General features: G+C 35.8%; 1 protein-coding gene across 1 annotated transcript in view; it reads right to left on the bottom strand.

Moving 5' to 3' along the window:
* Positions 1-14,124, bottom strand: part of IFIH1 (interferon induced with helicase C domain 1) — a 55,970-nt gene that overhangs the window by 26,450 nt on the left and 15,396 nt on the right. The window contains exon 4 of the mRNA XM_024735969.1: positions 2,399-2,503. Coding sequence (XP_024591737.1) covers positions 2,399-2,503 — 105 coding nt within the window. The remainder of the gene's footprint in view (positions 1-2,398; positions 2,504-14,124) is intronic.

The raw sequence follows: 14,124 nt of genomic DNA, 5'->3' as shown, positions 1-14,124 counted from the left end.
TAATAACATTCTATTGGAACTACACCATGTGGCAAATTTCATTCTCACATTGATTTTGACAGCTGAGTTATTCTTGGAGAGAAAAGGTCTGTCACTGCATGTGTTTGAAATCGACAAAGTATTCCTTTACCTATAGTATGTAACCCCAGAAAAATACACCATTCCAGCTGGAGAAATATTAACAGATATTACCTCGAAATAGTAAGGAAACACTTTTTATGTATCAGGCCAATATGCACTGCCAAAAATATTGCCACTTTGAGAGAAGCAGTATATCTCTCTGAGAATGAGAAACAGAAAAACAAAAAAGCCTCCCATAGTATAATTAGAATATTTAAACTTTAAAAGTGCCACTAATTATGCTTTACTAGGGCATAATAATATTTCTAAGAAGGAACTTAATGTCTCGTCCATGATCCTTATGGCCCATCATGTAACCTCTGAAGGTGGACAAAGGGCATGTGGAATAGGGTCCGTTTGATGTCAACCTCAGAAGTTAAAACATAATCCCAAACACTGCAATGCTTTCAGTGATTCAATATGTGTTTAATAATTCACAGTTTACATAAACCTGTTTTTGAATTGATTTCCACTTCAGCCTATATCATGCACCTGAGGGAAAGGAATTTCAGAATTTTGCTACCCACTATGCAATTTCATACCCACTAGTCTTTGTTCCTAAACACTGACCATCCAGAGCTTCAACGAGTGCCCTTTAAAAATGTGTTTGTCTTCAAATGTATTTGCCTTTGAAAACGTATTTGCTTTTTAAAAGTAGGCTGCATTCAGATTTATCATGTCTTTCATGCCACATTGAAGACTGAAAATCAGTAAATAGTTACATTTGCTAACAGCTCTAAACTGACAAAATTCCCGGCACATAGAGAATATCCATTAAATATTTATTAAATGAATGAATATTGTTGAAAAGCCCTTACTTAGACAAACAAAAATTAGGATGAGGTTCAGAAGCTTAAAGCAACCATAAAGATGTTAAATATTAGCTAGAGTATATTTTGAGTTCTAGCATCAATAGCATTTAATAAAAATGTTAAATATTAAATTTAACAGTTGTATAACAAGCATAGAAAAAACAAATACAATCTACAGAAATATGCACATGGCAAGAACTTAATAAACACTGACTAAATTGAACAGAAAATTAATTAACCCTTTTTAATTAACATTAAAGTTATGACTGACATTTGGTGAATTGTGTTTCCTCAAACCAACTTGTTCTAAGAGATTCAGTGGTGCTACTAAGAGAAAAGGGCATTTAAATAAAAGAGGTGATACATTCCAATTGGGAAAGCTTTTAGGGCAGATGGCCATCTTTGTGTAAACTGTTTTGCCCCTTTAGGCCTATTGTAGATGTAAATTTCTAGAATCCTTCTGACAAGGCAGGATAATCAAAGTACACAATATTTTCTCTGTGTTTTCTACAACTCAATCACAGAACGAATGAAGAATGAAGTAATTTGTTCTTAATTTGCCATTTTGCTGCTGCCTCTTAGCTGGCCACACTGCAAAACATTGTTTTTTGTTTGTGCTAATTTGTTAAGTTTAATTATAAAATATTTCAAACATATAGCCAAATATTAGAAAGTTGTGTAACAGACATCCAAGGACCCATCATCCATTCTTAAAAGATGTTAACATTTTACCTCAGTAATAATAATGGAAGTGCACATTCAAAGAACAGAAAGAAGAGATTTGAAATCGATCAGACGGACAAAAGTTGGGGAGTCTGATAACAGGAAGTCTTGCTGAAGTGTGGGGTTTGGGAAGAGGCACTCTTATTTATTGCTGGCGGGATATTCAACTGATATGAGGAACAATTTGGGAAATACCTAGTAAATTTCTCATTTAGTGATGAAAATATTTTGCAAACTCAATTCAAGAGGTGTTCATACAAATTGAAATTCTTTTAACTATATGTGTAAATTCTAGCTCTTATTTTAAGAAGGACTCATTATATGCCATTAACTACAGTCATACTCATCTTATTGATAGTATTTTTTATTTATAATGTATTTTAATTTTAAAAAATTAGGGGTTGGAAATAAATGTACAAAATTGAGTACATAATTTGAAAGCAGTCAGATTAATTGAAACAGATCACATAAATAACATAGATTACATGATTCTATGGAACGTGGCATATGCCAGACCAAAAAGCTATGTGCTGGATCAAAATTAGAGAGCTTGATTCTAAGACTTTTGTAAGTTGTACTTTTAAAGAAAGTGAATGGCAAAGTTCCAAAACTACTTCAACTGTAGAAAAGAATTGCTTTAATTGCATAAATACATTAGGGAGGGTAAGAACAGCCCCCATGCTTTCCACTATATGGTGTCTTATTTCACACTTTTTAAGGTTTACACAACAGTTAGGCAGTACCTGAATCATTTCCCATGGTGCCTGAATCACTGCCCATGTTGCTGTTATGTCCAAGACTTTCATCTAAGCAGCTGACACTTCCTTCTGCCAAACTTGTGTCTGATTCTGCAAAGGAAAACATTTTAAAATATTTTAAAAATATTTCTGAGAATAAACGTATTTTAACTGCACACCTCTACAGCACACAGTACATACAGTTCAATGCAAGTGGAGAAGGCACACCCAGACGACTACGAATAAAAGGTAAGAGTTTCTGGCAAGCGACGTTTAAAAACTCCACTATGGATGAGCAGCTGTCGGGGACTGAATCAAATACATATATCTACCTACTTAAAGTACCATTCATCCAATATGAGAAGTCATGCAAATTTGTAAGGGTTTATGACTTTTGTCATCCCCCTATGTGTACATTTTGTCCAAAAAAAGAAGATCTAGGCCTGATAATGTCATTTAAACAAAAGTACTATATAGAAACCAATGAGTCATTTTCATGTAAAATGGTAGAGAATTAATAAATTATAGAAAAAAATTAATGAATTAATGAAGTACATGGTTCTACTGGTAGGTTATGAAAATAGCAGTTCAGTGATACACATAAAATCTCACAAAGAATTTACTCAGGAAGAATATCATGAAAGCCTGGCATTGCAGTGGCACTAGGAGCTTACGTGAAGTTGGAAATAATTTTTTTTCTTTACTGTACGTAAACTAAGCTTCCATCAAAGAATTACAATTAATATGAGGGTCAAGGGTACGTCTTTCACTTATTAATCCTGATTTTTTTCTTTTCAGTACTCAGTATCAATTCCTTTTGAAAACCTTCCTTCCGTCAAGGGAAAACTTCCCTCCTTACAGTTTATTTCCAAGGATTTATTCAATCCCACCCGCAAGGATCAGAACTATTGCTAAACTGGTAAAAATAAATGAAGGATGGTTACAGATGTTGGTTTTGGAATTAGAAAGACTTGTGAAATATTCTGTTGGCAATGCTGTGAGCCTAACTTCCTTCCCCTTATTTAAAATGGGGCCAGTAGAGGCACAGGCTATTATAAAATAGCTTATTACAAAATAAGCTACGGGATATATTGTACAACACAGGGAATATAGCCAATAGTTTACAATCGCTATAAACATTATAACCTTTAAAAATTGTGTACTCCTGTAACCTATACAAATATTGTGCACCAACTATACTTCAATAAAATAAATATAAATGAATAAAATAAAAAATAAAATGGAGCTAGCACAATTTATCTCACAGGATTTGACAGCCATGGAGTAATATTAGGTACAACAAGCTCTTTGCACTTTAATTACTGGTGATTGGAAAATGAAATTAAATTCAAGTAGTTGGTGGATTACTAGGGCAAGATGTCATTTAAAAATCTCTTGGGAATTCCCTGGCTGCCCAGTGGTTAGGACTCCGTGCTTTCACTGCTGGGGCCTGGGTCCAATCCCTGGTTGGGGAACTAAGATCCTGCAAGCCATGCGGTGCAGCTTAAATAAATAAATAAATAAATATATAAAATATCTTTACAATTAATAATATTTCATAATATTTATATGTGTTAGATAATTATTATTTTATGCTAAAGCTTCAAAATGCACTAAATAAATTATATTAAAGAAGGCTTAAGCTCTGTAAAACTAGTCTGAGTGTCACATATTTAAACTGGAAATAGAAACGGGTGAAAAACAGACAGATAGTATGTTATCAATAAAATGTCTCTGGAAAGGGACAACATACAACTCCTTAAAACTACAAGTACCTTCTTCTTCTTTAACTGGTTATTTCATTTTTTAAGTCAGGTATGTTGAGGTATAATTTCCATACTGTAAAAAAATCACTATTTTTAGGTGGATAGTTTGATGAGTTGACAAATGTATAGTTTTGTAACCGCCATCACCATCAAGATTTTTCCGTCACCTCAAAATCCCCTCAAGCCCCATTGTTGTCACTGCCCTCCTGCGGTCCCCTGGCAATCACTGACTTGGTTTCTGTTCCTAGAGTTTTACCTTTTCCGGAATATCATATTAATGAATTCAGGCAATATGTAGTCTTTCTGTTTGGCTTTGTTAACTTAGCATAAGACGTTTAAGATGCATCCACATTGCTGTTTATATCAGTAATTTGTTCCTTTTTATTGCCGACTACTATTCCTTTGAGCATCTGTGACGTGTGTCTGTGACATCTCCCTTCCAACTTGGATAAGCCCATTTAGCTTGGGAAATACAATGGAATTGCAGCCAATGCCAATTAAATATGTAAGATATCTTTCTTAAAAGTTAAAAGGAAGCTTATAAGAAATTTGTAAAAAAAAAAAAAAATTGTCAATGGACTTACATACTGTTTAAATATATTAGCACAACACAAATATACTCATGTGAAAATACTGTGCTTACCAGTTGTCGTAGATTAGCTTTGAAACTCAGATTTGAGGAATCCCTTATGATCACACGGGAAAGCCTGTATATCTCACTGAGAGATTTTAAATATGGCACTTTGCAATTCCCAGAGGTATGCCTTGTTAGGAACTCAGAGGCGAGTGTGGGATAGAACTGTCAAGTAGGAGAGCGTTTTGGGCAGATGTACTGATGAAAAGAGAATATGAGTTGTAAGGAAAAGGCAAGGTGTAAAATGAGATGGGGAAAATGTCACTGCAAGGATAATTCTAGATCTAGAAAGAGAGACCAAGATTTTTAAGGCAAAAAAAGTGAATTTTGACATGCTTTTCACTTGTTTTAAATGTGGTATTGAGAACTGAAGACAATGCCAAAAACACTGAAAAACACTAACAAATATTATCTAAAACTGAACACTGTATCTTTAAGTTTTCCACTAAGTATAATCCACATGGGAATTATACTTGATTTTCATTTCATTTTCTAATCACTAGCAGTTAAACCACTATCTCAGAACTCCTCCGTGTATATGTAAAGTCAGGATTTTCCCCAAGCTTTGTTCCAACATACATAAGGTTTGGGAGAGCTGCTTAATGCAATATGTGTGAATAATTTATGTATATTAAAGAAAGTTACTACCAAAATAGGGTATTATTAATTAAGTTTATTATCTGGATTATTCTGATTTAGCAGACAAATCTGCAATGTGTCAGAGGACACTGAGCTCAGTGCTTCCACAGATGTAATGCCAGTGATATTTTAAGCTCTCAACATCCTATGTGGTAGATACCTATTATCGCCTCAGTTTCATAGGTGAGAAACCAAGTCTCAGAGAGGTTAAATGATTTATCCAGATCACACAGCTAGAATGGAGCAGAGCTGGGAGTCTCATTTTCTGAATCCAAGTCTACCATTCCACTGTCTTTTTTTTTTTCTAAGCAACTTAATAAAGTTTATTTTCAAAGTAACAAATGAAAACTTTTCATGGTTAAGATGAGCAACTCCAGTTTTTCTCTTCCTGTGACTTCTGAGGTTTGTTTTTTTAAATAGATGTTTATTGGAGTATAATTGCTTCACAATACGGTGTTAGTTTCTGCTGTAGAACAAAGCGAATCAGCCATATGCATACACGTGTCCCCATATCCCCTCCCTCTTGAGCCTCCCTCCCATCCTCCTTATCCCACCCCTCTAGGTCATCGCAAAGCACAGAGCCGATCTCCCTGTGCTATGCTGCTGTTTCCCACCAGCCAACTATTTTACATTCGGTATTGTATATATGTAGATGCTACTCTCACTTTGCCCCAGCTTCACCCTCCCACCCTACGTCATCAAGTCCATTCTCCATGCCTACCTCTTTATTCCTGCCCTGCGACTAGAGGCCAAGAGGCACATGAAAAGATGCTCAACATCACTAATCATTAGAGAAATGCAAATCAAAACTACAATGAGGTATCACCTCATGCCAGTTAGAATGGCCATTATCAACAAATCTGGAAACAATAAATGCTGGAAAGGATGTGGTGAAAAAGGAACCCTCCTGCACTGTTGGTGGGAATGTAAGTTTTCCTTAAAAAACTACAAATAGAACTACCATATGACCCAGCAATCCCACTACTGGGCATACACCCTGAGAAAACCATAATTCAAAAAGAGTCACGTACCACAATGTTCATTGCAGCACTATTTACAATAGCCAGGACATGGAAGCAACCTAAGTGTCCATGGACAGATGAATGGATAAAGAAGATGTGGCACATATATACGATGGAATATTACTCGGCCATAAAAAGAAATGAAATTCCAGTGCTTTTTGCCCAATGCATGGCATGGCTGATGATCATTGTAAAGCTTTGTAAACAAGAAAACAGTACTGTATCCATAGTGTTAAGTGAAATGAAATTTTTTTTTTTTTAAGTTTTCATTGTAATGTCAAGTTTTCTATCAATCTTGAAGTAGCTTATCTTTCCAGGAAAAAAGTTAGAGATTATTTTATTTTGCTAACTAACATCTCTGATTTCACCCACAAACTTTCATTTACTTTACTTTTAAACATCCACACTGTTTTTTTATAATTTTTATTTTATATTGGAGTATAGTTGATTAAACATCTGCACTAAGTTTTAAACATTTTCTGCACACAAATAAAAGAAGAGCATTTCTATCCTTCTTAAAAATTAAAATTAATTAAAATTAATTGCAATAATTTGGCTAGAGATCATTATGAAAATGAAAGTGAACATATAGAGGTCTATTTCTTTGTCATTTTAAGGATATATAAATGTCCAGTTTCTCAACACAAAAATAATTTTGTTTCCTTGGTAGCAAATTCTTATTCATTTGATATTTTTTTTGATTTCATAGAAATAGAAGTACTAAAGGAAATAACTCTAATAATTAAAGAAAATATATTATCTCCCATAACATTGAGAATACCTTTCCCAGAGATTTTCTTCCTGCATTCACCTAAAGAAATCGATGCGGGGGGCGCGGGTTCGTGCCCCGATCCGGGAGGATCCCACGTGCCGCGGAGCGGCTGCGCCTGCATGTCCGGAGCCTGTGCTCCGCAGCGGGAGAGGCCGCAACAGTGAGAGGCCCGCATACCGAAAAAAAAAAAAAAAATGTGTTATGTGATGACAAAATTAAGCCAACCTATTGAGTTTATAAGCCAAGAATTCCTACAGTTGATTATATAGGATTATCGTGTTTCATTCTTTGTATCAATATTTTTCACAGTATCGATCTGGACTTATGTCCTAATGAATAGTCATGTGTCTATGATTTTAAAATAGATCAGATAAATAGCCAATTGGAGACTGGGTGTTCCCATGAAAAGAACATGTGCTGTGGAGTCAAACAGATCAGTCTCCAGATCTGAGCTCAGCCACTGCTGACAAGTGACTTAATCTTTAAAATTTTTTAAAATATAGATAGCAGTTTCTACTTTCTCCTTTATCTTGAGAATGATTCTGTTAGATCAAGGAAATAAATCTTTAAAAGAAACAAATCTTAAATTCTCATGAAGTTGCTGTTTAAATGAGCTTTGAATATTAGAGTTAGATTATATAATAAGTTTAGTTAACTTTTAGGTAGGTGTCATTTCCTCTAGGAAAAATATCAAAGCTAGCTATGAAACAGATTAGAAAACACTGGTGATTCCCGTTAAAGAAAAGCAGTTATTCCTATCAAAATCTATTGGAATGAAGAAAAACAATTCTCATCCAGTTAAAAGATAGGATTTCTAGAATAATTTTGTAAACAACACAATACAGAACAGCTTTGCTTACAATAATAGTGTCTAAGACCAGTCCATAAGCCATGGAAAAAAACTGCCTCATTTTATAATCACATCTTGAATAGCTTACTAATATGGAAGAAATATTAACTTGAATCTGAGAAATTTTATATTTAACATCTTCTGGAACTTTAAATACTTTAAAATATTTTTAAACCATTTAGAAGCCAAAGAAAATTGAAATTAAAAAATTTCAATTGAAAAAAACCTCTTCCTTGAAAGCCTTTTTAGATCTATTCCAATGTAAAGTATGCCCTCTGCTGGAGAAATGCTATTATAACAAGTAGTTGATAAGTATACTGTTTATTCAGCCCAAGAACTGAGTGAGTTTCACTAGATAAGATACAGATTGGTTCTTCTACCCCTACCAGGTAGTGTCCCTCCTATTTTCAGCCTAAGATGCATGTCTAACTCCACAAAAGATTTCTCCTCTTACCCCTCGCCTCAGGCTCTCAGTCTCTTTGCTGGAAAATCGTTTTGCATTACATTAGGAAGGGGGCCAAGCCTCTGTGCTACTGAGAAAGAGGAAGGGCACCAACAGATCCATTCTCCTGAGAGGTAGTGCTTACAGGGTCTGCAGATAGTCTACTTTCACTTGCCAGATAATGGTATATTTATTCTAGTTCTGACCTCATGACGCACATCAGCTTCACTTCTTCAATTATCCCCACCTTCCCTCCAGTTGCATAATCTCCAAAGTCTGGAACAGCAAAGACCACCCCTAAAGCTTCAAACACATGTGCACGTATGAGACTCATGAGCTTCTTAAGTGTGCTTACTGTCATACTAATAATACCTAATTCCTTTCCTTTTGAAATAATCTTTTTTGAGAGGAGATAGAGGACTTTTATTTTCAGCTCTATGTATATGGATTTGTGTGTGTGCGTGCACGCACGCACACACACACACACACACACACACACGCTAACATTTTGGTCTGTCAGACTCTGCTCTCTGTGCTGGGGAACATGTGTTCCCACAGAATGGAGAGAAGCCACCTCCACCCACCTTGCATATTCTCTCCTGGATCCAAGCTTCTAGGAAATGAGTTCCCCAAAGAGAAAAAAAAAAATCTCCTAGAACCACAGGCCCACGTCGCTATCCATGGAGCTCCTGTGCTCCTGTTTATAGAATTCACACTGCTGAAATGTTTCAGCCAGAATTAAATTGGAATTGTGTATATTGATGTTGGCTGAAATTGTATCATCCATGCCCTTTAGCTTTTGGACTTGGGTCTCAAAGGGAAAGATGATGATTCAAGTACAGGGCTGTGGGGATAACCATACCCACTAGAGTGACCCATTCATTCATTGCTAGTCAGCAGCAGAGGCAAAAAGTCCAAGAGCAGAGTCAGTTAAGAGTGATAAGCGTGACGACCACATGGGAAGTAAGTCTTGGCAATCCAAAGTGGCAAGATAGAAGACGATGAACTGGAAACCTCTTTGGCTGGTAGGCACCCTTAAGGAAGAGCTATTCAAGTTAAGTAGACCTGAGGAAAGTATGGGGAGAGATTTGTTTAGAGGTATCCTGGTAAATATTCAATAGCAGCTCTTGGGGAGAAAAAAGCGACAATTTTAAAGTGTTTGCCAATATTGCTGGTATTCATATTCCCACCATGGCTGATTTCAAGCTACCAGCATGACGTCACCAAGTGGAACTGGGAAGACACTTGCACACTGGGCTCCTGCAAGCTGGAAGGAGCCCATTCCAGCACCCTGATGGATACATCCCTCTAACTAAGGACTTTCCCACAAACGCCATCTGAAATAATCACACATGCTTTGGGCTAATATTCCATAATTGTCCAAACAACGAATGATAAACATTTAAGTATTGCTTTGCCTTAGGACAAGGCTTTGTAAAAATCATAGTAAGAGAAACCCACTAATTCTCATTGATCCTAGAAGCCTTATCTCCAGCCACCCTCCTCCATAAATGTTCCCCTCTAATCCAACTGTTTCCCTACCCACACTTTTTATAAAACTTTGCTATGTTTATTACAGCTGGATTTTGATGTGTTTATTACAGCTGGATGAATTTTTTATAGATTTTCTTTCCTAGAATTTTAGTTTTGCAGCAAAATTGAGTGGAAGGTAGAGAGAATACCCATATCCCCCCACTCCCACATAGGGATAGCCTCCTCCATTATCAATATCCCCTCAACACACACACACACACACACACACACACACACACACACAACACATTTTGAACTTTCCTATACCTGCACTTTTGCTCATGGTGTCCGTGTAACGGGAAGTGTTGGCTACCACTTCTGTTTACAGGTCCAACACAGGACCTTCAAGGTGCAGATGAACTGCCTCACATTCCTCCTCTCTGGTAAGCTTTCTCTAAGTCTTCCTTCTTTCACCAGACTTCTCCCCTCATCCTTTAATACCTTCTCTTTTGCTAGAGATAGATTACTGTCTCTCTTTGAGGACATAAAACTTGTTTTCTTGAACGGGATTATAAACTCTCTGAGGGTGAGGACAACACCCCAGTGCTTGGTTTTCTCAATAATATGACCTGACCAACTCATTCTTAGCTTCTAGTTTTCATTCATATGCCAAAATAGAGAAGGTAAGGTCTAATGATCAAATTAAAACCACTGCTTTTGTTAAAACTCTGCTAAAAAAGCTTTAGGCTTGTAGTCATAAAAAGATGTCATGAAAATAAATCCAACATGTATTAGCTGCGCAGTAAAGAGGTTTCTCTCCATCAAAATACTTACATTCTCACTCCTGAGATATGAACAGTCACCCTCCTAGAACTATTATGCAATTGGAGGTCATATAACTAACCTAGATGGCTCTTGGTGGGTTTCATATAAAATACAAACCTATATTATCCTTTAACAAACACCAATATCAGCATCTGTAACAGCATCTCTTCCCCCCTCTCCCTCTCTCTCTCTCTCTCTCTCTCTCTTTCTCAGCTCATAATAATATTTGCCTTTTGGATTGCTGTAGTAGTATTCCTACTTCCCAATAATTAATGTAACTAAATTTAGAAAAAATATAGATGTAAAGGAGAGCTATCTTAATTCAGAGCAATCCTGTAACAGTATGGGTGATCTCCCACAGTATTATTGCAGACTGCTACATCAATTATCTTTCCCACTAAGCTCTCAAGGTCTATGTGGTATGTGTTTCTAGAGATTCTAAAAATCTCTAAATTTCTAGAGGTTAGTATTATGGAACATTATTCTGGTCCTCAAGTGCAAGGATAAATTTTGTGGCATTTTTACAGAGATTACTATAGACCAAATCTAAGATTGGACTTCGGTCTATAAAAAGGGAAAACAAAACAACAACAAAAAAAGTGCACTAACAGATTGGTCCAGAAAGAAGGAGGCTGTTTTATAAAGGTCAATTTTTAAACCCCTCCTACAGAAGATGATCTATGCAAAATATATCCACAATATATTCCAAAGCATAATGTCACCGGATAAACCTAAGGAGTGGAACATATGGGGGAATATGAAAAAGAAGGTACTAAAGTCTGAAAACAAGCAGGTTGGTAAGCTCATTAGCTTGGGTGGAATTTTAAAATCTTCACGTGAACGAATATATAAATCAAAATATACACATGCACTCACAGTCATGCGCACTGTGTATTCACACATGGCACACTCACCCTGTACGTTATAATCGTCCACCCTGGAACAGTGACATTCCATTCTCTTTATAAATGTCAAAGCGCCCTCTGCTGGCCAACCTGCGGTACTTGCATTTTCTAGTTTCATAACAGGGAGATCAACAAAGGATGATAAAAGAAATTTGGGGGATTTTCTGTGGAACTCTGCATAAAAGTAAGTTCATTCCAAATACAGTAAATTTTATTATTTCGTTTTGAACCTCATTTGCTTTATTTTTTATTTTATATATGTCATTAATTCCTAAAATAGTATATTAAAAAAGTCAATGTAAAATAACCACTCACTTATTTTAAAAAAGCAACAGCAGCAGACAATTAAAAATGATTGCATAACCAATTTTACTGTAAGCCTATAGGATTAACATAAACCAGATAACTGTGTATTTTCTATAATTAAAATATTTTTAATAGAAAAAAATGAATGTGGGCATTGTGCCCCTCTGATGTTTTCTAGGGAAGTGTGGTCTAGAGAAACACCAAAGTTTTCCAATAATTTCTTGTTAGAAAATGACCAGTGACCTCAGAAAGCAGAATTATTACATCCAGCAGTAAAATTCTATGAATAGTCTGAGAACTATTCAAATATCCTTTATAAATGGTTGTATTCGTGTGGAAAAAGCAAATTTTAAAAAATGGGGTAATCTTAATTATTAACCACTTTTTAATGGGAAGAAGTTGAAAGGAGAAAGGAAGAAGAAATGCCAGCCTCTGATGCGGAGGCATGACAAAATCCCTGTCCAGAACTGTCCACTAGGGAATTCTCATCTATCACCCCAGGCTGAAGGAGAGATTAAATTTGGTGATTAAATCACTGATTTAATCACTGAAGGAGTGATTAAAATTGGTTTCAGTGTGGGCCACTATTACTAATACGACTGTGTCTTACCTGTCAGGTGTGTTAAGGAGTAAAAAAGGCTAAAAACAATATATAAAGAATCTTTGCATTAAAACTATAAATAATTAACATTTGTATCCACAAAGACTATTATGCACTGAAAAACAATATTTTAGAAACTGATGTGGAAATAGAAATTAGAGAAGTCTTAATTTAAAATCAGAAATAATTCAAGTCACATTTTTTTGCCTATGAAAATTCATATTTATAGAATGTGTGTAGCTTAAGTAATAAGTTTCTTTCAATGCTACCTTGGTAACTGTATTTGAAATCTAAACCCAATGTACTGAAGTTCAAAATAAAGATTATATATTGTAAATATCATTAAGATACACACAAAAAATTATGCAAATAAATATTACAGATTATTGAATATTATCTTATTTATTTTGATGGTTAATCCTGTAAAAGAATGCCAACGTAGGCAAAATCCTTCTACAGTTAATTTTGCAACAAAAACTTCAGTCCAAAGAACTACAATAACTTCTTTGGGTTAATGATACTTTACAAGTCATTTACATCGGTAATTCTTAGTTCTGAAGAGCAGCAAGAAAAGAAATGAATACCTGGAATGATCCACAACATCTATCAGAAGCAGAGGCAAAGGCCTAAAGCAGAAGCACTCCATTTTCATAAATCAGTTACCCTTTCTTACTGCTCTGGAAAGGACCAGAATGCATTGGACGAACCTGTTCCCAAATCCACATGAGAAGTCCAGACACCACAAGAACCTTACAGATTAGAAGACTGTTAAAGTCTGTGAATTGGATGGAGTCCTCAGATTACTGTACAGTTTGTTGTGCTCTCACATGTTCTCAGACTAGTACACATTTTAATAGTCTGTACTTTTCTTTCGCAGCACTTAACTGTGCAGCTATATAGTGACTACCGTTTGACATGCCCATCATTTGAAAGCTCCATGGGAGCAGAAGCCACATCTGGTTTGCTCCACCACAATATTTACAGTGCTGAACACTGAACAGTGCATGCCTGACACATGATAGGAGTTTAATAAGATTCGTTAAATGAAAGAAGTGAAAGGAAGGGAGGGAGGGGACCCGAAGAGGGAAAAACAAACCCCTTTCTGTCCCTTAAGGCCATTATTAAGATCCAGATTTTTTTCACTTGATGCAGCTTTAAGTTTTATATTAAATAGTAAGAAAACAGATTTTTTTAAAAAGGTTTTGTCTTTAATTTTGTCCTTGTTGGGACTCAGAATGCTCCACAGATAAATAAACTACAGGCTGACAAGATGCATTAGGTTGGCAACCTTGGATGAAAAACCTTCATTTGAGATGCAGGATCAATTCCCAGCCTCAGTTCTGGCTTCAATTCTTTCCAGTGCGAATTTAGAAAATAGCCAGTAACCCACAGAGATGTCAGGTAGCCTACCAAGGAAGTTTATTAAGACGTGAAAAACCCACATTCAGGTAGTAGTTTTGGCATTCCTACGCAATCATGATTTCTGAAAGAAAGCGC

This window comes from Neophocaena asiaeorientalis, unplaced genomic scaffold, assembly GCF_003031525.2.
Source record: "Neophocaena asiaeorientalis asiaeorientalis breed wild unplaced genomic scaffold, Neophocaena_asiaeorientalis_V1.1 scaffold72, whole genome shotgun sequence".
Taxonomy (NCBI): Eukaryota; Metazoa; Chordata; class Mammalia; order Artiodactyla; family Phocoenidae; genus Neophocaena; species Neophocaena asiaeorientalis.
Note: the sequence above shows the minus strand (reverse complement) of the source record. Positions and strands in the feature narration are given on the sequence as shown.